The sequence below is a fragment of the Loxodonta africana genome, chromosome 2 (assembly GCF_030014295.1).
Source record: "Loxodonta africana isolate mLoxAfr1 chromosome 2, mLoxAfr1.hap2, whole genome shotgun sequence".
In the NCBI taxonomy this organism is placed as follows: domain Eukaryota; kingdom Metazoa; phylum Chordata; class Mammalia; order Proboscidea; family Elephantidae; genus Loxodonta; species Loxodonta africana.
Genome location: NC_087343.1, coordinates 130598360 through 130622291, shown reverse-complemented (window position 1 = coordinate 130622291; position 23932 = coordinate 130598360). Strand labels below are relative to the sequence as shown.

The following is a 23932-nucleotide window of genomic DNA, read 5'->3' as shown; positions in this document are numbered from 1 at the left end:
ATTTTTGCCTTGAGCATGGATGAAGTTGGGAAACTAACAAACAAAAGATTGAAAAAAAAAAAAACTCACCCCACACTGTTAAGAAAGTGTTTTGAAATGCCACCAATCGTAGTTTCCAGACAAATTGTGTCTTTTGAACCACGTCATGACACCTTTGCATACCCAGAAGTTTGTTTCCTTTCTCCTTCCAATACATGGGAGAATGAGAGGCAAGATGTTAACTGTTGGCAAACACCAAAGCTGCCACATACAATGGCATTAAGTCAGAGCAGGGTCTCTTGAGCTTTCCTAGGTTGCTCTCAGAAACCCTCGTGGCATTAAGAGCTACAGCTGCTAACTAAAAGGTCGACAGTTTGAATCCACCAGGCACTTCTCGGAAACCCTATGGGGCAGTTCTACTACTCTGTCCTATAGGGTCGCTATGAGTCGGAAACAATTCGACAGCAAAGGGTTGGTTGGCTGGTTGGTCGGTTGGTTAGTAGGGTGCTCTCAGGGAGGCCAAAGAGACTAAACACAAAGCGAGCAGTGAGTAGACCCTACTGAGTTGGGCTCAGTCTCAAGTTCTGCCTTTAATTTGGAAAAACCAGTCTGCATATTTCATGAAACCAAAACCCAAGCCAAACCCACTGCCGTCGAGTCAATTCCGACTCATAGCGACCCTATAGGATGGGGGAGAACTGCCCGATAGAGTTTCCAAGGAGTCCCTGGCGGATACGAACCGCTGACCTTTTGGGTAGCAGCCGTAGCACTTCACAACTACGCCACGAGGGTTTCCATTTCATGAAGGCAACACAGTTCAGTGGTACAGGGTACAGGTTCTGGGGTCCAGCTGTCTGGGCTTGAACCTCAGCTCTGCTGCTTACTGGCTGCGTAACTTTGGACAAGTAACTTCACCTCTGTCCTTTAGTTTCATCATCTCTTAAATGGGAACAAAGAACGATGCCTTCCTGATATGGTGACTACGGTAATTAGAAAAGATCATCCACATTGAAAGTTTAGATTCCAACTCATGGTGACCCCCTGTGTGTCAGAGTAGAACTGTGCTCCACAGGGTTTTCAGTGGCTGGTTTTTCAGAAGTAGATCACCAGGCCTTTCTTCTGAGGTGCCTCTGGGACTAAACATAGTAAATGCCCAGCTAATGTTAGCTATTTTTACTCATGGAAAATAAAATCAAAGACTCAGGAAAATAAAATCACATGCTCCTATCACATAAGTCAGGGGCCAATGGGGGGATTAAATGGAAGAAGTGGCCTCACTTCTCAATGGATACTGTGTCTTGTGGGAGATCAATAACTCCTTACACTACTGGTGCTGTTCTTCACTTGGCATTAAATTGTAAAATACGTCATCTTTGTATGTGCCAACCCTAGGACCAGCCTCTCCGCCCACTGCCCCCTGCCCACTAAGGATGACAGTGAGCCAGGCTCATTCCCATCGTTCTCTTTAACATCACCTTTGGTTCAAATGGAAACACTGCTGTTTCCCCACAGCGTTTTGGGGACTGATCCTGGGAATGAGCATAGGCAAAAGAGGATTGAAAGAGGAAACAATAACCCCTCCCTCTTCACCACTTGCCCAAAATACTAACTCATGCTTAGAGGCAGAAAAAGAAAGTTTACAGAGTCTGTGCTTCCCCTTCATTGCTCCTGGCCTTCATTCACACTGATCCACGGGCACATAAAAGTCTGAAACCTTCTGGAACAAACCTGCAGCAGCAGCTCATGGGTCTCAGTCACCTCAACTACGCAGGCTGTTCTTCCTAACAAAGGAGCTGCTGGATGGTGAGGTAACTGACGCACATCACCACCCAGTCTCAGTTCAGAGGCGCTGTGATGTTCACCCAACTCATCATCTCCGAGTTCCAAACAATTTTAAGAAGTTCTTCGAGAGGTGGAAAAATACATATTACAATTTTTTCCTATTTTTTTCTTTGTGATAGCCTCTCAGATTTAAAGTAGAAGGTGTATGGCTGATGTCTATACCCTGCGTGGGTGTGTGACTGTGCGTCTGAGGGCCACTGTTTCGTCCAGCCCCAGCTGGGGTGGCGAGAAATGCTGTGTTGCCACCAGCAGACCTGCTGCATGCACAGGTACAAACCTGTGGGCCTCACCTGCACCTGAGGTTTGGAGCGAATCACTCAGACCAGGGTCAACTGCTAAGGTTTCAGGGTCGGAAGTGTCAGACACCAGGGGACAAGCCCAGCGTTGATATACATTTTACATTCACATTGTTAAATTCTCACTTACCTGTTCTGAAAGAAGGCTGGAGAAGCCAAGGAGCACCCATTAGCCTGGTGGCCTGTAGCAAGAAGAGTTTTGACTCCCAATCTGCCACTGGGCAACAAGAGCAAAAGAGGAGACTCCTGAGGACAAAGTCTCAGCCTAGATAAGCCCTGTCCCTGCTGTTCAGATCCCTTGCCTTTGTTTTGGTTCGTCACTCAGAGAAGATGCACTGGGACAATAGCACTTCATGGGGTGGAAAGGAGGGGTCTTGGATGGAGGCCCAAGAGGAGTGAAGGAGGGGACAAGAGAAGACGTCCCCAAATGGGGCTGTGCCAGAGAAAAGGCATCGGCACTGTCCAGGCAGGAGCCTGGGACAGTGCTTCCCATCAAGTGGGGGTGATCAGCATGCAGACAAGGAATGTCACTTTGGAAGTTTTGATCACAGATCAGAATCATTGTGGCTTAATCACCTGAACTCAGGTGCCTTCTTCATTCTGTTCTCACAGAGGTAGCCCTTTGTTAGCACTTGGAGACAACAAGAGCGTAAATACCATAGCAATGTCAAAATAACAAATGTAAAGCAAGCAATCTCACGCCTCCTCTCATGGGATCCTTCCCCGCCTGGCTCTCTGCAAGTGTGACTTTAAGCAGGAAACCAGACAACATGAATTTTAGCTTTATACCCCATTGCTATAGAAACGGCAACGACAGAACTGTGCAGTCCTTTCTTTTTCCTTTTTTTTCCCCAGCACCTCCTCTAGCCTGATACAAAGACCTGAAGCACTAATTACATCCCCTTTAGCAGTTTCCACCTGACAAAGAGTTCTCTGGATCAGTTAACAGATTCATTAATTTTAACTGTGGTACTACCTCTGGGTGGCAAGAGTCCGCACTACTGTTGACAGCAGCTGCCCATCCTTGGCTGAAACTTGCATGACATACTGTGGCTGCCCACTCACTAGGCTGCCACAATCCTCCACGGTCTTCACCACGGGCACGGCCGAGCTGGTGCAGTCTGGCAGGACTTCGGGCAGGTGACTGCAGCGGCTGGTTGTCATGGTAACAGACGGCAATTACTCTGCTAATGGCTTCCACATTCATACAGGATTGCCATCTAAGAGAGATCAGAAAACAGGGGAGTGGGTACATGTTATGTTTGTACCTTCACATAGTTTATAATTTTAAAATAGTTTCATTTAAAAAAAAAAAAAAAAAACAAAACTAGTCTTGGTGGTTCAAGGACTCAAGTTTAAAAAAAAATCAAAATCTTGTCTGTTTCCCCCCTAAATGCCAATAGGGTTTTTGGAATTCCTCAAAGGGTTGTTTTCTCCCACACATATGTCACTACATACTACATTTTACTTGATCCCTACAAGTCTGGAAAACAGGACCTTCCCAACTCCCAGCACAGGGCAGACAATGTTGCATGGACTGGGCGTTCTCAGGGTAAGACACCAGTGTTTCTGGATGAACTTGAGTTGACACTTTCTGTCCCGGTAACCATATGTCAAGCAGGCTTGACTGTCTGAGGCAATTGGATGTGAGTGTAATCCCCTCCTTGCTGCTGAGGTGTCTGGCTGGCCTCGCTCCAGCATCCTTCCTTCCCCCATCCTCCTTGGCTGCCACCAGTACTCTCAGGTCTGTGGTCTGCCCCTCCAAGCAGTCCCCACTGCAGACAGGAGCCCTCGCCTAAGGCCTCACGAGGTGGCAGGGGCTGCCCCTTCCCCGCTATTGTCAGGACTCTGCTGAGATTCTTAACTCCCAAGTACTAAGCATTTGAGGAACACAATTAGTTAGCTGGTAGAGCTTTGTTTTTTAAGATAGATTTTTTTTTTTTAAACAAAAGTCAGAATTGCATATCATAGAAAAGCACAAAGAAAACAATAAAATAATCTCACTACTTGGATAATACAGTCAATGTTTTGGGTGGATGCCGTTTTATTTTTTGGCAGGGTTGGTAGGGTGGAGTTGAGTTGTAGCTGGGGCCAGATAGCTAGCTCTTTTTTATTTTATTTTATTTTTTAACTGCATTATTGTAGCTCTCAGGGCACAGAATAAAAGGATGTTAAAAAACCCAATCTTTTCTAAAGCTGTCTAACCCAGTCTTCTGGTCTGGCCTTAGAAAGCCCCAATGGCATGATTTTAAGTTCTCATGATGCCTCACAGTCACAAAGTGTAGCTTGCTGGCACAGTGCTCTGGCTTCACGAGGCGGCCATGGATTAAGAGCCCGGGGTGTGCTGGCAGGAAAGGCAGACACAGTGACCTTCTTGCCGCATGGAATGGTGATGGCTGGGTGCTCCCTGAGAGTCTATCTCTGGGTTTTGCATAACTCCAACTCAGAGGGCCAAATGCTCCTTCCCTGCAGCAGATAGATCTAGGAGGTGGTGCGCAGAGTATGTAAATGGGGTTGGGGGGTCAGGTACATCACACCCCCAACTCATTCACCTGTAACCTAGATTAAGTCCTCATCAAAGGAAGTAGTTGTAAACGAATGACCTAGATCAGCAATAAAATGCCCTTAAAGAATTCTAAAAGCAGAGTTTCCCTTAAACTCCTTTTATATCCGTAATTTCACTTCTGGATAATATACTTCATTTCATTTCTCAAAGACAAAAGAGATCTCATCAGCCATGTTATCACTTTTTTTCATTTACAGCTGGTGCCAAGCACAGAGTTTGGCAGAGAGGAATAAAAGGCGGCTCTACCTTTCCTTCTTCTACAGGCAAGCCCTGGCTCTTTCTCTTGTGCCATCTCTGCAGAACTCTTCACTCAAGATCCTCTCAGACCTCACCCCCCAACTTAACAACAACAACAAACCAACAAAAAAATCAAAGGAAAAAAAAACAAACCAGTGGCCCATGAGTTGACTCCGACTCATGGTGACCCCATGTGCTTCAGAGTAGAACTGTGCTCCATAGAATTTTCAAGGCTCTGATCTTTTGGAAGTAGGTGGCCAGGCCTTTCTACCGAGGGGCCCCTGGGTGGATTCGAATTACTAACCTTTTGGTTAGTGGCTGATCATTTAACCATTTACCCCAATCAGGGATTCCCACCCAACTTAGGACCTGCTTAAAGTGATATTCTAGTCCAGCATTCACTGAAGAATGTACCAGCATGTCCACTGAACACCACACACCAGAGTAACCCTGAAATACTAAGACTGGCAGTGGGCAAACCTGACAAGCCAGTGACAAGTCCAGCACCTAATTTCTGGATCCCAACAATCCTAAAAGACCATGCCTTGAATTGCAAGCGAGGTGGGAGGGGCTGCACAAGCATGAGCACCTTGCATTCTGGTGGAAATGGTTGACTTGGTCTCAAATCCACAAGAGTGGATCTAAATCACCTGCACAGGTGGAGGAGGAGGGAAGGGAGAATGGGCTCCACAGATCTCAGCGGAAAGGAAGCCCAGAGGCCTACATCCAGGCATGGGGCAAGAGCGGGCTTCGCAGACTTCTGCACCAATTGGCATGCATATGTTGCACTTGGGGCAGTGACAAATGGCCCACTGCATTTCTCTGTCTCCTTCTGAGCCACCTGGGAAAACAGCAGGCTGTTGCTGTGGATGCTAGAAAGAGCTGAGCTGTCGGTTTGCAGCGTAGCACAGGTCTTCCACTGATCTTTCTGCAAAATTTCAAGCACCATTCAACTGTTTATCAATACCAGTGTCCTGCTCTTGTGGGAAAGTAGCTTCCTAATGCACCCGAGAATCTGAGACCTGGGATTTCTCTGGACAAAAACCACAATGCCGAGGAGGAGTGCTGTATGTATAAACTTGAAATCTCAAATTGCACTGGTAAGACAGGTCCTTTGTCAGCCAGGCTTGACACCTTGTACATTTTCCTTCACAGGCTGCAAATAAGAAATGATTTGGCGCTGGCCAAATTCAGCTGCACACAGTGGGAGGAGTGGGAGTAGGTGGCCCAGAGGGAGACGGTGAAGAAACGGAGGGAGTGGCTAAATAAATGAAAGCCTGATTAGAGAATTGTTAAAATGAAGAGCTTGTCTGTTATGCTATGACCCTTGCAAAAGACACAGTACAGGTTTTACAAAGCAGAGACCAACCATGCTGCAGCTAATCGTTGCTGTTTCTGGAACAGGGTGTCATTATAAGTGATTTCCATGGGAACATGGCTGGCATCATGAGGATGCATCCACAGACTGTGGGGGAAGGGAAGGAACAGGAGCCCTGCTCACCTCTGCAGCCCTCGCCCAAACCTCTCTAATGATCATGGGGTTGTAGGGAAAAGCTCTGCTCTGAGCGGTGGAACACCCAAGACTGTCCTGGCTCACCACCTACCAGGAAAAATCACCCAGCCTCTCAGACTCGTATTTCCTGCGTATTTGAAATTAGGGTGCTCATGCTTCCTGAGTTATGAGTTACCTCATCCGATTGTTTGTGAGGCCTAAAATGAGATAATACATGTGAACGTGCTTTGTAAATCAGAACGCGCCATACACAGACCAGGCAGCATTTTATTACTACATTAATTTTAATTTCTGATCTTTCTCTGCCTGTGCACCATCCCATTTCTGTCTAGAAATGCTTCTAAAATCATCCTCCCCCATAGCTGGTCAGCCAACAACAGGCTGCAATTTTGTATCACATTTGAACTTGAACTCTGACACTGCACCACTGCATCCCTCTCAGCTGGGAAGCACAATGGAGCCTCTTTCTTGCACACCAGTTTCTCATTATCCCTAGCCCCGTCTCCTTCAGATCCCCAAACACAGGTTTCGCTCTTCCATGAAAATGTTTAGTAAAGCTATACGATGAAAAACTCCACTATGTTTGAGATACTTGTTGCAATACCTTGATACTTGTTACAAGTATACTTGATGCTACTTGTTAACAGCAGTTACCATTATCTTAGCTAATGGAGCATGCCCTAAATATACTAGAAAATAAAACACAAAACCCATTGCCATCGAGTCTATTCTGACTCATAGTGATCCTATAGGACAGAGTACAACTGCACCATAGGGTTTCCAAAGCTGTAAATCTTTACAGAAGTAGACTGCCACATCTTTCTCCCGCAGGGTGGTGGGTGGGTTTGAACCACCAACCTTTTGGTTAGCAGCTGAGTGTTCTAACCGCTGGGGTACCAGGGTGCCTTAGAAAATAAAGCACAGCCCCTCCCAAGTCCCTTTTTAGGGCTACTTGTATCAGAACGGTATTTTCAGTGCCAAGTCAACTTTAATCTCTTGGGCGCAGGACTAGAAGCTGTTGCGTGGAGAAATCTGTTACACTGGCATCTCTGGGCGTAAAAATTACTCACAAGAACATTAGAGTGTGTTGTGCCCTGGCTGGCAAGAACCTGGTCATGTGGGCCGGGCCTGCTCAGACCCAGGCAGTGGTCTGAGCAGGCCCAAGGTTGGAGTGGAGTTTGGAGCAAGGCTGGACCTCCCAATTCAGTCCTAATACTCAATTCCAGAGACTTTAAGAAGTAGGCTCCTCAGATCCCAGTATGTCCTGGGAGGATCTTGTGTCACCTCCAACCAGATTTGATCAACCACACAAACCAAAGAAGCAAATTCATTTATTCATTCTTTCACTCATTCTTTTCATTTTTTCCAGAGAACTTACTAGGTGCTACTAAGAACTTTCTGAGGATGCAGGGTTGAGCCATCTCAAATCCAACCTTGTGTTTCCCAAGGAAAAGTGCAGGCCACCAAGCAGTCTAGAGTATTCCCAGACCCCTTCTAGGGCTGCAGAGCCATGAGGACCTGATTGTTTTCCATACCAATGATGCCCTTGCAAATTCAGGGGAAACCACCTGATGCTCTAAATTTGGGGGAAAGAAACCACATAACTGTGGACTGGCTAGATGTCTCCCTCAGAGCTGTGCAGTATTAACACCAGTCCAGGGTTCAGAAGCTTGACCTCAGTTTCAAAGGAGTGAATCTACTACAAAAAGGATCTCTAGAATGTCCCTTAGCCTCCTGCCAGATGCTGCATACTCAGGGACACAGCCTCTTCTAATGAGACCAAGGCACAGGCAATACAAGTCAGTGATGGAAATGAGAAAGAACAGCAAAGATGGCCTGCTGAGCAACTTTCCCCTCTGAGTTAGATTTTTAGACTTTGAATTCTAAGAATGGTTTCTGAGAACAGGAGCGCTCTTTGATAGAACATCTCCCTGGCTTTTCAGGCGTGTTATAAGCAGACAGTGCACTGCATGGCTGATGAACTTAGAGTATCCTGAATGTTCAGAGAAAATGAGGGGAGGCGGGAAATCACAAACTGACCTTCCTTTCCAATGAAAATGGAGCAAATGACTAATTTCAAAACCATTAACATGTAAAAGCAGTATATTTCTTCTGAGAACAGGGCACAAAGGCTCTCCAAGGAGATTGCTGGGACGTGATGACCAGCAACATTTAAGTTTCAAAAACACGCCAAGGAGGCTATTCACTAAGAATGTGTAGCGGCAAAGTAGCTGCTTCATTAAACTTAAATAGCTGCAGCAGGGCTGTGCTTACAGACCCATGCTACCAAATTATACATTTCTTTTCTGGATGCTTCACTGACCTCATTATATCGAGCAGAGAGTTTGTCATTCCACATAAAGTGACCATCCAAGTCTTTATAAACATGTCCATCAGGCACTTGATGAGTCTGCACAGTAAAACACTGGCTGGCCCAATGAATTAAGGAAAAAAAACCCAGAAAACAAAACAAAACTCTTTTTGTTGTCTCTTTATTTTCTGCTCTGTGCTCACTGTCACATTTACAGAGCAGAGTAAGCAGATGAAATGTTTGTTTCCAAGGACGAGGGGGTTTTGATTTGGGGGTAATGGCGTTTTCTTGAGGAATGTGTAAACACCAACAATGAACCAAAGAGGGGGGAAAAAAGACCAGAATAAGGCAAGTTGGATCCCAAGATAGTTTCAGTAACACATTCCAGGTACACAGCTTTTAAGTTATATTCAGAGTTATTTATCATTTTCCATCGTGTTATTAATTCTGACTCTTGGCCACAGGAAGTATCAGACCAAATATATATATTTTCATTTAACATTATTTTCTCTTACTGAGCCCTGGTGGTGCAATGGTTAAGTGTTCAGCTGCTAACTGAAAGGTCGGCGGTTCGAAACTACCAGATGCTCCATGACAGAAATATGTGGCAGTCTCCTTCTGTAAAGATTAAAATGCACTGCTGTCATGTTGCTTCTGACTCATGGCGGCCCAGCCTTGAAAACCCTACGGGATATTTCTACTGTGTCCTATGTAGGGTCTCTATGAGTCGGAATCAACTTGATGGCAATGGGTACTGGGTGCATTTTCTCTTCAGTCAAATAAAATCCTCTAGTTTTGCTGAAGTCAAACCAATCAACAATGATTTTATATATAATTTGTGTGTGTGTACGTGTATATATATTTTTTTTCCTCTCAGGAAGTACTCATGAAATTAATTCAGATTTTGGAAGCAATCAATTTTTTTCATTTAACTTTAATTACATAGATGAAAATGGCAATTTAAAATCCCACAACTACCCTGTGTGTTCAAAGACACAATACAGCTGAATTACACTTGTAAATAACAACTGGCTCATGCACACGGAGCCTGGCTGAGGGAGGGGGGAGCAGGGCTAGACAGACGAGCTTTGCTGAACTGTACCTGGACCCTCATCCAGAGTTCTGGGGGCTAGGGAACATTCAGGCACATTAGAAAAGTTTAAACACCAAGTTAAAAAAATAGAGGGGATCAGGAAAACTAGAATAAATGAGGCATTCATGGAACAAATGCCTCATTTAAAAAGAGATTAAAAAAAAAAGTGTATTCTTCAAAGGATATTGAGTATGCCCAGTGCCAATCAAACAGCTGTTGTCTTCGCTGGGTGCCATGGAGTCGATTCTGACTTACAACAACCTCGTGTGACTGTGCAGAGCCGCCCCATAGGGTTTTCTTGGTTGCAATCTTTATGGGAGCAGATCGCCAGGTCTTTCTCCCACAGAGCTGCTGGGTGGGTTTGAACTGCCAACCTTTTGGTTAGCAGCTGAGCGCTTAACTGTTGCACCACCTGGGTTCCTTATCAAACAGCTACCTGTCCAGAATGCATAAGGGAAGGTATGGAGAGAGCATGCTGGCTGGGACATCTGATAATACAGAAGAAAAGCATTTCGGCTATAGATGAGAGCTAAACACTCTCTAAGTAGTAGAAGTTCCCGATTTGCTGTTAGTTTCGTACACATTTTCCATCAGTGTTCAAGGGAATGCTTAGCATTAATGAAGTTGATTTGTGATTCACTTCCAAGTTGTACTTTATCTTCCTTTGCACAAACAATCTAGGATCAGCTATACAGATGTAGTAATTCTCAACCAGAGTAACCCTCAACCTAGAATAAAGCCAGCTGCTGGCTTAAGCCAGGGCTCCTTAGGGTTTCCTCTTCCCTGTCTTGCCCAGACCAAAGTCTTAGAGGTTGCACTCCTGCCCTGTCACAGGGAAGTGTCTAAGCTCTGCAGTCCACCAGGCTCTGGAGCCTGCTCCTCTGCGTGTCTCCCTGCAGTGATTTCAGGCCAAGAGGCCCAGGAGACATTTGGCTGCTTTACCCGCCATTTACACACACAAAAAAAAGCCTGTTGCTGCTGAGACAATTTGACTCATAGAGACCCTATAGGACAGAAGAGAACTGCCCCATAGGATTTCCAAAGAACGCCTGGTGGATTCAAACTACCAACCCTTTGGTTAGCAGTCGTAGCACTTAACCACGACACCACCAGGAATTTACATACAAGGATAACCAAAGGGACTCTGCCAAGGATAAACTATTAAGGCAAGTGCAGAGTAAAGATGTTGAAATCTCTGGATTTTGCTTCTCAGCCCTGTTCTTGGCAGTACAGAGGACTCTATCATATGCTTTCCATATGAGTCCTCAAAACACCACTCGTATAGACCACAAATCTATCAGAATCTCTGGATGTTTCTGCATTGCCCTTTTATATATTTGGCCTTTGAGTTGAGACCCTGTGGGAGCCTTTGGAAGAGAAGGAGAGAGCCCCAGTTTTGGGTGTGGAGTCCTGGCTTTGAAGCACCTGCCACCCGGCCACTTACCCATGGGAGTGAGTTACTTGCGGCTGAGCCTTGGTTTCTCCCCTGACACTGCGGACCTGACAGAGGGTGTATGGTAAAGGATAGTGCTTAAGGCTGCAGTGCAACAGTGTCATCTCAGGACAGCTGGGGGCCAGGATGATGCAGAAGTGGCTCCTTCCAGATCCCATCTCTAGGTCCCCCGCCTAGACCAGCCCTCTGGAATCCTCCTCTCTACGCACTCATCTTTCCAAGCAAACATCTCTGATGGGTACAGAACCGTTGATACCTGCTTGGATAGTCTTGTATAAGCGTAGGTACAAATCACAGAAAAATACCCTGGAATGACTCCTCTTGGTCCTTGTACACCACCTTCCTTTCCCTCCACAACACATGTACTCACACATACACACACAAATCATAGTTTCTTCTTTATTGCTTCCTAAAACGGGTTCAGTCTTTTAAATAATAAAGATACAAACAAGCAGAAGAATAAAGTAACACACAGCCAATTACTAAGCTACCTTAGATCATTTTATTACTTAATCTCTTCAGTTTTTACATCCTAGATTCTTAAGAACCATGAAATTGGTGGAAAATGAGGCCTCTTCCTTGGTTATGATACTGAATACTTGCCTCAGTGCAATGCATTTACTAACCTCTTCACAGGAACCTCTGAGGCAGAGTTTTTTTCTAGATGGAGCACCATACCCCTTTCCTGCATTTGCTCCTTTGACTGGAACTTGCCTGCCTGTGGTATCTGCATAACACACATCTTGACCTTAGCTGTTGAATCATCCCACTGCACTTTGGTCCAGAGCAGCCTCTTTTCACAGCCTCCACCTGGCAGAGTATGGCTTCCTCCAGACTTGTTCAGCAGAGGACCAGCCTGCACTCTCCTTAACTCCGGGGGAGCTGAGTGTTTAAAGACTGTGAGAAATGCTGCTGTGTATCAACTAACACAGGGGCTGTCTTCCTCCCAGAACCCCTTAAGCCCTTCAGCCACACAGAAAGACGGTCCTGGGTCAAATTTCTGGTCTGTTCATTTCTTTGTATATTCAGACCTATCAATAAAAATGGGTGAGGTTCCTTAACCTGAGTCAGCCTGTTTCACAGAAACAAAAACAACTTTATATTGAGACAATTAAATTCTTATCCAAGATAAAACAGCCAAATATTATATACAGAGATCTATCCTTACTTTCAAATTTTCATCTGATGGTAGTTTTCCTTCCAAAAGACCAAAAAAGAAAAAAATTATACTATTAATAGCAATAGTGAGTGTATTTTAGTATTTTCATAGCACTATTCATTTTCCACTTTCTAAGTGCTTAATAAATACCATGGGTCTTTACTGCCTTCCAGGGTGAAAATAACAGTTATGCCCCCACGGAACTCATTCATTTGGTTTATGGGCTAAAAAATCTCTAGCGTATCACAAATTAATCCAATGTTCCTGAGGATTGCGTTTTATTCTTGAATCTCCAATTTCACTAATAAATGTGAAAAACACATGTAGTCAGATAAGCCCCTGGGGACCAGCCACTGCAGATGCTGAAGAAAGCAAGTTATTCCAGCTAAGATCAGCATTCACTTTAACACTGAAGATGATGTGTTTCCGAAATTCTCTTCCAATTGCCTCATGCAAGTCAATGAAATGGTTTCTAGTAACCAACCCCCAAATCTAACAGAGCTAGTTTTTTTTTTTAATTGAGATCTTCAAAAAATTGAGGGAAAATACACACACATATACACATTTTTGAGTCATCAGATAATGACTTTTCCTAGTCCCAGCTCTTCTTGCCTATAGGCAGTAGACCACCATCACCATCCCTAAGAGAGATGTTATTCTTTTTCTTAAAAAATTAATTATGAAAAATTTCAAACAAATAAAAGCAGTGAGAATACTATAGTATGCCCATCCCCATCATCCTAATTTAACACTTAATCAAAATTTTATCACAGTAGTTTCACCTTTCCCTCTTTTCTTTTTTTCCTTCCTTACTCTGTTTTTTATTAAAAATTTTAAGCAAATCTCAGAAGTCATGTTATTTGACCCCTAATTCATTATGAATTTCTAAAAATATGGACATTTTCTTATATAACCACAAAGCCGTTATCACTTACAAACTTAGTTCCTTGGTATCATTCCCCATTGTTTCAAAAAAAAAGTTTTATAGTTGGTTTGTTTTAATGATCCAAACAAGTTGTACATGTCACATTTGGATGTTATATCTTCTAAGTCCCTCTTACTCTTGTACAGCCCCCTCCCTTCCCCCCATTCCATTGTCTTGTTGAAGAAACCTGAACAAGCCCTGTCCCAATATCCCACATTCTTGATTTGTTTTCTGTGGTGTTGTGTAACTTGTTCCTCTATCCCCTGCATTTTCTAGGAACTTATGATTACTCTTGATTAAATAATTCCTAGGGAGTGCTAGGTATTTCTCACTGCATCACATCAGGAGACATGTACTGGGCGGCTGTCCTACTTTTAGTGTGTTCTGGTGGAGGCGGCCTGATCACTCTGAAGTCACCTAACATCAATGTTTCCAGTGGTCTAATAGTTCATCCACTGATGATCATTGTCTGAATCAATTATTTCTAACTCTAACTTCTCTTCCACATTTAGTAGCTAGAATTTTTATGTAAAAAAGAACTTTCCTTCATCAACCAGTAAGATTTGGCTATCCTAAAATACAGTTTGTACAGAAAAGGCAAGATCAAAGCTTAATTGGTTTGACTGCCAATTTTCTGAGTAAGGAATTGGCCTTAGTTACGTCTTATAGTAACTAATGAGCTGTTTCTGTTGTTTATATTATTCTTAAAGGTCTACTTGTTTAACTTGAAATAAAAAGAAAAGAAACTGCCATCCCATAACAAACCCTTCTTCTTGAGTGTAGAGAACTGGATTGTGACTTATACAAAATAAATGAGGGGCCTGGTCTTTGCCATCAAGGAACACTCTCAACAGGAAGGCCAGGTACTATCTCCCTCAGCCTGCTTTGGTATCTAAGAGTCTTGTCCTTATGGTAGATACAATTGATATATTCTTTCCTTAGGCCCAACATTCTTTGTAGGTATTTACTGATCCCTTAGGAAAAATAAGAACAATTCCAAAATATCCCTTCTTTTGCTTATTGCTGCACAGATCATTTGGTGTCATTTGCCCTTGTAGACCGCTGCCTTCGTGTTATTTACTAAGCACATCTGAAGATGCCTTGAACCTGTGGAAACGGTTGGCAGAACTAACGCATCTACAGACTGACTAGATGAGTTGAGGTCACGACTGCATCGGCTTGGGCTTTGTCTGAGATCCACTAGGAAGCCATTCCTGCCAACTGAAGCCTACTGGTGTCACCTGGCATGCCCACACCCTGCTCAAGCGCTGCAGTGGTGACACATTAACACATGGGGCCAGCTTTCACTGGGCCAAGAATCCACGCTATGGGTAAAATCTGCACATGCATGAAAAACATTTCCTTTTACTTCTCACTGATAAGGGTGACGACCTGTAGGCCATTCATAGGTATTCCCCACCGAGGCATTTATAAATATTCTTTAACAATGGTTGACAAATGTCTCTAAGACTGACAGGAATCCTGGGTCTTTCTTTTTGTGCTCTTTAAGGGCAGGGACACTTTTTGCTCATTATCGCCTTGTTTTACTGACAGGCGTCTGAAAGTTAGACATTAAAACAGAGTGATAATGGGAAGATAATACGCTGGCTCCGTCCACACACTTCAAGAGGGAAGCACTCATGAAAAATGTGTATTTTGGGAAACTTAGATATTCATGTACCCATCTGCATTTCTATTTAGTTTGAAATTGAGTGTGGAATAGCAAAGCAGTAAAATGAGGGTTAACTAAAGGATGGAATCGGAGGAGATTCCTAAATGGCCTTGTAGACATCAGTGTGAGGATCACGGCTCTCAGAAGAAGGGGAATGGATTAGGAAATGCCTGCCAAGGAGGCTGGGCAGGAGATAGGCAGGTTTTTCCTGGCTTCACTGGAACTCACTGAGAACTACTGAACCAAGGCACTGCCAGAAAGCATTTTTCATGACTGGGTAAATGGACGACTTTCACACATGCTGAAAAAGTATAAATACTCTCTCTTGAAACAGAGGCAAAAGGGGAGTGCACACTTTAAATAAACAAATAAAAGCAATTCAGTTCCTACTGAGGATCTTATAAATTATTCTAAGGGTTACAAAATAGTATTTTTTTCTGGATATTTGCATCTCCAGTCATATTATTAGGTCCTGACTTCTTGGCTAATGCAAACAGAAGCATACGTCCCCCACCCAACACCTCCACATACACACACAAAATTATAGACCCTATGCATAGACCACCACCATCTGTCAGTTTGTCATACTGTGGTGGCTTGCATGATGCATGATGCTGGGAGCTACACCACTGGTATTTCAAATACCAGCAGGCCACTCATGGTGGACAGCTTTCAGCTGAGCTTCTTAACTAAGACAGACTAGGAAGAAAGACCTGGTGATCTACTTCTGAAAATTAGCCAATGAAAACCCTATGGATCACAACAGAATATTATCTGATACAATGCTGGAAGAGTGAGCCCCCGCGAGGTTGGAAGGCACTCACCCATGGACTTCAGCATACCAACGATTGTGAAGATGGTGCGCAACGGGGCCATGTTTCACTCAGTTGTACGTGGGTCACCATGAATCAAAGCTGACTGAATGGCAATTAACAATAACAAATGCACAGACCACTTTTATGCTGGAGTCCCTGGGTAGTAATAGTTAACATGCTCTGCTGTTAACCAAAAGGTTGGAGAATTGAGTCCACCCAGAGGTGCTTTGAAAAAAAGCTCTGGTAATCTACTTGTGAAAAATCAGATGCCGAAGACCTTATGGAGCATAGTTCTACTCTGACACACATGGGGTTGCCGTGAGTCAGAATCAAACTGATGACAACTGAGTTTATTTTTATACCAACAAGTCACCATAAAACCTTACCATCTGAACCTAGCCATAAAGCCTAGGGACTACTGAAGCATAATCCCTACTGCAAAGTTCTAATAAGAGCACAACGGGAGGAAAACAGCTGTCACCATACCAAGTGGGAAGTCAGCTTGACGAGGGTAGGAGCCAGAAGTCACTCGCTTTACTGGTAAAAGGTATTACAGTTCTCTTTTTCACAAACAAAGTGGGGGAAGGCTGTTTGGTGCAGTGATTCTGCATGTGAGCCTTGGAGTTAAGACACCTTGTGTTTGAATCCTGGTTTTTCCATTTATCAGTTATGTCTCCTCAAGCACAAGATCTAACCTCTGTGCTTCATTTTGTCATCTGTAAAACTGATAAAATGGTGCCTGTCTCATGATTGTTGTTGTGTGCTGTAGAGTTGATTTTTGACTCAGTGACCCCATATGACAAAGCAGAACTGTCCCATATGGCTTTCTGTAATACTGCAGGATTAAATGAAGCCTAGCACGGAGCATGGCACACAGCAAACACTGTTAGCTGCAGTTACTGTGTGAGGGCCACGGCAGTCTCAAATGTCTTCAGGGCACACTATTGCTTTTGGTGTTTCCGTTCAAGCCAACAAACATGTATCAGAATATTGAAACTAACATGGGAAGCAACACGGAATGATGTACTTTGAGACGCAGAGAGGAAGAGCAGAAAAAAAACATGAGCTTAGGAATCAGGCACATAGCTTTGATTACTGGTTTTTGCTACTGGTTACTAGGATTCAATCTCAGATAAGTTACTTAATTTCTCTACCTGTCAATTTGCTCATCTGTGAAAAAGGAGAAAGTGACTTCCTTTCAGAGCAATTGTGCAATCAGCTCACAAGGGTATATAAAGTGCTTTACCCAGTTGGTGCCCACTCAGTTGTATCTCTCATTACTCTTGGACTGTTATTTAAGGAAAAGAGATAGAGGTGGGTCTGATGAATTCTGCCTCCAGATGGTGTGATCCTGGCCTGGGGAAGGCAGGCCAGAACTTGCCAGGGGAACATTGTGGCAGACTGCACACACATACTAGGCACACAGGGAGCCTAAAGAAATTAGGTGTTATTGGAAGGTGAAGAGAATGGAGAACATTACTTTAAAACACAACACCAGTACAACACAGAAGAGGTAACTGTCTTTGCTTTTGCTGTGAGGGCAAATACGATGCTCTGAGGAGTCAGGTGGGCCATTATATGTGCCCTCTTTTGGAGCTCTCCCTTTACCCTCCCTATCTGCCCAAGAGCCAGGTACCATTTTCCCCAGGTATGAGGTAGCTGCTGGGAAGCATTTAGCATGGATACGGAGGAATGAATGGTCCTGTTCTTTTCCGAAAAGGACATGTCTTTGCACTTTCCTAACAACAAAGAGAATCAGATTGCGTTTGCACTTCCTCTTCCATCTGTTTTTGTTGTGTGCTGTTGAGTCGATTGTGACCCATAGCGACCCTATAGGACAGAGTAGGGTTTCCAAGGAGCAGCTGGTGGATTTGAACTGCCGACCTTTTGGTCGGCAGCCTGAGCTCTTAACCACTTCACCACTTCCATCTGTAGATCCTGACATTTCTAGAAACCAAGCACTTCATCTTGTTTACATGGTGCTCAGCACAGCGCCCACTTAGATGTTTACTAGGACATAAGGGAGAAATGTATGCTTCTTTAATAAAACAGGGATATGCTGAAGGGGAAATTGACAACTTTTGAATATCTGGGTCACAAGGACTCTGGGCACTTGAAAGACACTGGTATACACTGCATCATGATTTCTATTAAGCTCTACTAGCAAGGTGACATGAAGTATCTGTCTTGTCTGTTGCGGGGGAAAACACAACCAAAGCTAATCCGTGATGACAGTGTGCACGTATGCAAACGAGGCAAGCTGACTTCTCTAGCATGGTTTGTTCATAAACTGGTCTCATTAGATTTACAAACGATGATCACCATGGTAAATTCAAGAACAGAATTTTCTGCTGTAAACATGGCACTCTCTTCAGTATCTTTAAGCCCTTGAGTGGTGTTGATGTACATGAAATTAAAGCTGGGAGAATTAAAAATTACACAAATAATGAAGATGAGTTCCAAGGTGAATTACCAATTACTATGGAGGTTTTTCGGATACTTTCATTAAAAAGAGTAAAAAGGACATCTAAAGATACCTGCGTATCTACCAACGATTGTAAAGTCATTCTCTTTATTTCTTTCCGACTCCCACAAGCCTCTTTTATTAGTTGCAAGGAATAAAGCTCCAATCTGCTTCCGTAAAGTACATAATTTTTTAAACTGCAAAAACATAAGCAGTTCCTCTACATGAGCAGTCTTCCTTAATGGCAACGCAGTCACTGGGAAGTTGGAGAGTAAAAGGCATGTTTTATAGATTTTCCCTCCCCTCGCAGCCCTTCCTCCACTTTCTCTTAAAACATTATTAGAACTCACTGCTTTTCCACCAGTGCCTGGGATATAAGGGCACTTAAAAATATTTGCTGACTCACTGAACGAATAAATGAATTCACTATCTTGATATCAAATTCTGATCCAGGTTATTAAGTCACACGATCATAGGGCTGGTACAGACCTCCTACTTAGAAATGAAATGCCCTCTATCTGACCTAACTTCTAAGCAGTCTGGTATCCCCTCTGCTATTTAATGGTAGTCTACATTTTAATTTTTTTCTTGAATCTTGGATAATCCTTATGTGCATTACTGAACTCAAAATCAGGCACTTGTATCTAGAGGTCATCTAGGAAAAAAAGCAGGCAGATCATGAATCTGAACTATATTTTTTTTAATTATTTTTTATTTTTACATGATTTATGTTGTTGTTTTTGAGGATATACACAGCAAAACATACACTAATTCAACAGTGTCTGCCTGTACCATTTAGTGACACTGACTACATTCTTTGAGTTGTGCACCCATTCTCACCCTCCTTTTCTGAGTTGTTCCTCTCCCATTAACATAAATTTACTGCCCCCTACGGTTCCTATCTAATCTTTTGAGTTGTTGTTGTCAATTTGATCTCATATAGGTAGTTCTTAAAAGAGCATAATGCTCAAGGCAGACATTTTTTACTAGTTAAATTAAACTATTGTTTGGTTTTAAGATGTCAGGGGATATTTTTGGTTTAAGGTTTAAAGATTATCTCAAGGCAGTAGTTTCAGGGGTGTATCCAACCTTCATGGCTTCAGGAAGTCTGGAGTCCATGAGAATTTGAAATTCTGTTCTGCATTTTCCCCCTTTTGACCAGGATTCTTCTACAGAATCTTTGATCAAAATGTTCAGTAATGGTAGCCAGGCACCATCCAATTCTTTTGGTCTCATGGCAAAGGAGGCAGTTGTTCATGTGGGCAATAGGCCACACATTCCATATCCTCCTCCTATTCCTGACTCTCCTTCTTCCTCTGTTGTTCCAGGCATATAGAGACCAATTTTTGTGCTTTGGATGGCTGCTTACAAACTTTTAAGACCCAAGCACTACACACATTTAACTAGGAGGTAGAACAAAGGCATTAAACATTAACTTGGATGTCCCATAAAATCATGACCCTACACCTTCAAACCAAGAAACCAAATCCCATGAGGTTTTTGGTTGTACATAATTAGCTTCGGCAATTATTCTTTCTTTCCTTTTTTTTGCCAATTCAATTTTTTACAGGTATATAACTTATTGACAGCAAGTACAATATTCGGCTGTGCAACCCCACACTTAATCAACATAATATTTCCATCACTGCTACCTCCCCTCCCACCCTTGATAACCACTAATAAACTTTGTTCTCTATACATTTGTCTTTTCTTCTCTTTTTATTTAAGTGAGGTCATACAATACTTGTCCTTTTGTGATTGACTTACTTCACTGAGCATAATGTCTTCTGGCTCCGTCCATACTGTAGTATGTATCAAGATTTATTTTCTCCTACCGGCTGAGTAAACCCAGACCCAGTGCCGTCGAGTCGACTCCGACTCATAGCGACCCTATAGGACAGAGTATTCCATTATATGTATGTACCACATTTTGTTTATCCAATCATCTGTTAAAGGGTATTTAGGTTATTTCCACTTTTTGGCTATTGTAAATAGCGGGTAATAAAACACTGGTGTACAAGTCTCTGAGTCTCTGCTTTCAAGTCCTTTGGGTATATACCTAGGAGTGGAGTTGCTGGGCCATATGGAATTTTTATTTTCAGTTTTTTGAGGCACTACCACACTGTTTTCCAAAATGGCTGTAAAATTTTGCATTCCCTCCAGCAATGGGTAAGGGTACTAATTTCCCCACGTCCTCACCAACGTTTGTTGTTTTGTTTTCTTTTCTATCTTAGCCATCCTAGTGGGAGTAAAATGGCATCTCATTGTGGTTTTGACTTGCATCTCTCTGATGGCTACTGATGCTGGGCATCTTTTCATGTGTATGGTGGCTATTTGAATGTCCTCTTTAATAAAATTTCTATTCAAGTCCTTTGCTCATTTTATAATTGGGTTATTTGTCTTTTTTTGTTAAATTGTCAAAGTTTTATATATATTTTGGTTATCAGGCTCTTGTCAGATCTATGGTTTCCAAAGATTATCTCCCAGTCAGTAGCTTGTCTTTTTACTTTTTTGGGAAAGTCTTTTGATGAACAAAAGTTTTTAACTTTTATGAAGTCCCATTTTATTTATTTCATCTTTTGCTGTTTGTGCTTTTGTTATTATATTAGATAATCCATCATTAAAAACAAGCCCTCATGGTGTTGTCCCTGCTTTTTATTCTAAAAATTTTATGGTTTTAGTTTGCATATTTAGATACTTAGTGCATTCTGAATTTGTTTTTGTGTATGGTGTGAGGCATGCGTGGGTTTGTTTTATCTTTCTCCATGTGGAAGTCCAATTTTCCCAGCACCATTTATTGAAGAGATTTAGCATCTTTGACAAAAATCAGTTGACTGTAGATGTATGGGTTTATTTCCGGACTCTCAATTCTATTCCATTGGTCTATGTACCAGGCTATCTTGATTACTGTAGCTGTATAGTATTTTTTTAAATCAGGAAGTGTGAGTTCTCCTACTTTGTTCTCTTTCAACATTGCTTTAGCTATTCGGGGCCTCTTGTCACTCCATATAAAGCTGATGGCTGGTTTTTCTACTTAGGTAAGGAAGGCTGTTGGAATTTTGATCAGGATTGCATTGACTCTATAGATCGTTTTGGATAGTATGGACATCTTAACAATATTAAGTCTTCCAATCCATGAGTCGGAATCCATTTGATGGCACTGGGTGGGTAATCCATGAACACGAAACATCTTTCCATTTAAGTCTTCTTTAATCTCTTTCACCAGTGTGTTTTAGTTTTCATTGTATAAGTCCTTCATGCTCCTGGTTAGATTTATTCCTAGGTATTTTATTTTCTTAGATGCTATTGTAAATGGAATTGTTCTCCTAATTTCTCTTCGAATTTCTCATTGCTGATATATAGAAACTCAACTAATTTTGAAATTCCTCCATTAGCTTTAGAAGTTTTCCTGTGGACTTTTGGGATTTTCTATATATACACATTAAAAAAAAAAAACCGAACCCATTGCCATCGAGTCTATTCCAACTCATAGCGACCCTATAGGCCAGAACAGAACTGCCCTATAGAGTTTCCAAGGAGCACTTGGTGGATTCGAACTGCTGCCCTTTTGGTTAGCAGCAGCAGCACTTAACCACTATGCCACCAGGGTTTCCTTTCTATATATATATTTCTATATTGAATTTCAAGGGGAAAGCTCTCAGTCTTTTTCCATTAAGTATAATGTTGGCTGTTGGCTTGTCATATATGCCCTGAATCATACTGAGGGATTTCCCTTCTAGTCCAACCTTCTTTAGGGTTTTCATCAAGAAAGGTGTTACCGAAAAACCCACTGCCGTTGAGTCGATTCCAACTCATAGTGACCCTATAGGACAGAGTAGAACTGCCCCACAGAGTTTCCAAGGAGCACCTGGCGGATCTGAACTGCCGACCTCTTGGTTAGAAGCCATAGCACTTAACCACTATGCCACCACGGTTTCCAAGAAAGGTGGTGGATTTTATCAAATACTTTTTCTGTATCCACAGAGATGATCATGTGATTCTTTTCCTTTGTTCTATTGATGTGGTGTATTACATTGAATAACTTAATAATGTTGAGCCATCCCTGCTTTCCTGGAAAAAATTCCTATTGGTCATGGTAAATGGCTCTTTTAATACACTATTGGATTCTGTTCACTTGTATTTTGTTGAGGATTTTTGCATCTATATTCTTAAAAATATTGGCCTGCAATTTTCTTTTCTTGTGGTGTCTGTTTGGTTTGGGTATCAGAGTTCTGTTTGCTCCAGAGAACAAATTAGGATTATAATGAATCTGAACTCTTAACTTAGGAATGGCTTGCAAGCATCTCTACAACAAAGCATTTCTAATTCCCTTCCCCACTTGCCCATATGCACACAGTCCCCTTGAGGTGGCATGGAGAATATTGTTGAAAGAGTGAGAGAAAGAACAAATGATCAAATAAATGACTGAATGAGTAGATAAAGATGCAAAATACTTCAGAGGTAAACCAAATCCCATTTTTCCATTAATTCAGGACACTGTGAAAGTGCAAAAATGAGGGACTCTGAGCTCAAAGATCACCTCGCCCTGTCTACCCAAGCCCAGGTTCCTGATTTACTATGTGAGGTGGAAGCATGGTGGAAGCTGGTTTGGACGCATTTTCCCACTGGGGATAAAACAGGTGGTTCTAGTTGAATTAGTACCATTACTTCCATACAAAGAAGCACTATTAGGTGATTAAGGAGTCCTGGTGGCTCAATCGTTAAAGTGCTCAGCTGCTAACTGAAAGGTCAGTGGTTCAAATCCACCAGCTGCTCCACGGGAGAAAAGACCCGGCACTCTGCTGCTGTAAAGATTACCGCCTAGGAAACCCTATGGGGGAAGTTCTACTGTCATACAGGGTTCTTACGAGTCATACATAATTGACTTGATGACACAACAACACGACTACTAGGTGATTGGGCTCTCGTGAGCTGGTTTTAGAATCTAACCATCACATAATTCAGTATCTGTTTTTTGCAACATATGGTGTTCACAAGTTGAGGAAGGCTTGCCCATTCTGTTTCTGAATGGTATGCAGTAGCGAAACCATCAGAAACAACTCTTGTTCTAAAGAAAAAAATTGTTGCTATTTCAAACAGTCTCTTCTAGCTGCTGGCTGGAATAGATGGGCAGGCAAAGGTGGCAGGAAACACCAAGGAGCTGATAATCTAAGAAGGGTAGACACACACGGTAGTGCAAATGGTGAAATGCTCTACTACTAACTGAAAGGTTGGCAGTTTGAACCTACCGAGAGGTGCCTCAAAAGAAAGGCCTGGCGATCTGCTTCTGAAAGGTTACAGCCTTGACAGCCCTAGGGAGCCCAGTTCTACTCTGAAACACATGGGGTCACCATGAGTTGGAACTGATTTGATGGCAACTGGTATACGGCTTTCAAGTTCATAAAGTAAAATGTAAGCCAATTCTTTTTTAGTAAAACTCAGGTTATGTAAATAGTAACCTGTAGTATCTGATCACACACTAAAAGAGTGGATGACTGATGGTGTGCTGGGCAGAGATGACATGAGCAATTTGGCAGTATGTTTCAACAGCCTTAAAATACTTGTGCCTTTCCCTTTAGGACATAATGTCTGAGCCTTTTCTTTGAG

At 42.7% G+C, this 23932-nt stretch overlaps 1 protein-coding gene across 8 annotated transcripts in view; it reads right to left on the bottom strand.

The window, feature by feature from the left end:
- MARCHF3 (membrane associated ring-CH-type finger 3) overlaps positions 1–23932 on the bottom strand; it is a 186967-nt gene that overhangs the window by 66006 nt on the left and 97029 nt on the right. For 7 of the 8 annotated variants that reach the window (XM_064275657.1, XM_064275645.1, XM_023548639.2 and 4 more), the window contains 2 exons: positions 3094–3337; positions 2248–2334 (listed from right to left, as the gene is read on the bottom strand). In XM_064275657.1, coding sequence (XP_064131727.1) covers positions 2248–2334; positions 3094–3281 — 275 coding nt within the window. In that variant the 5' untranslated portion in view covers positions 3282–3337. The remainder of the gene's footprint in view (positions 1–2247; positions 2335–3093; positions 3338–23932) is intronic. The other variant, XM_003404465.4, reaches the window with a different exon arrangement.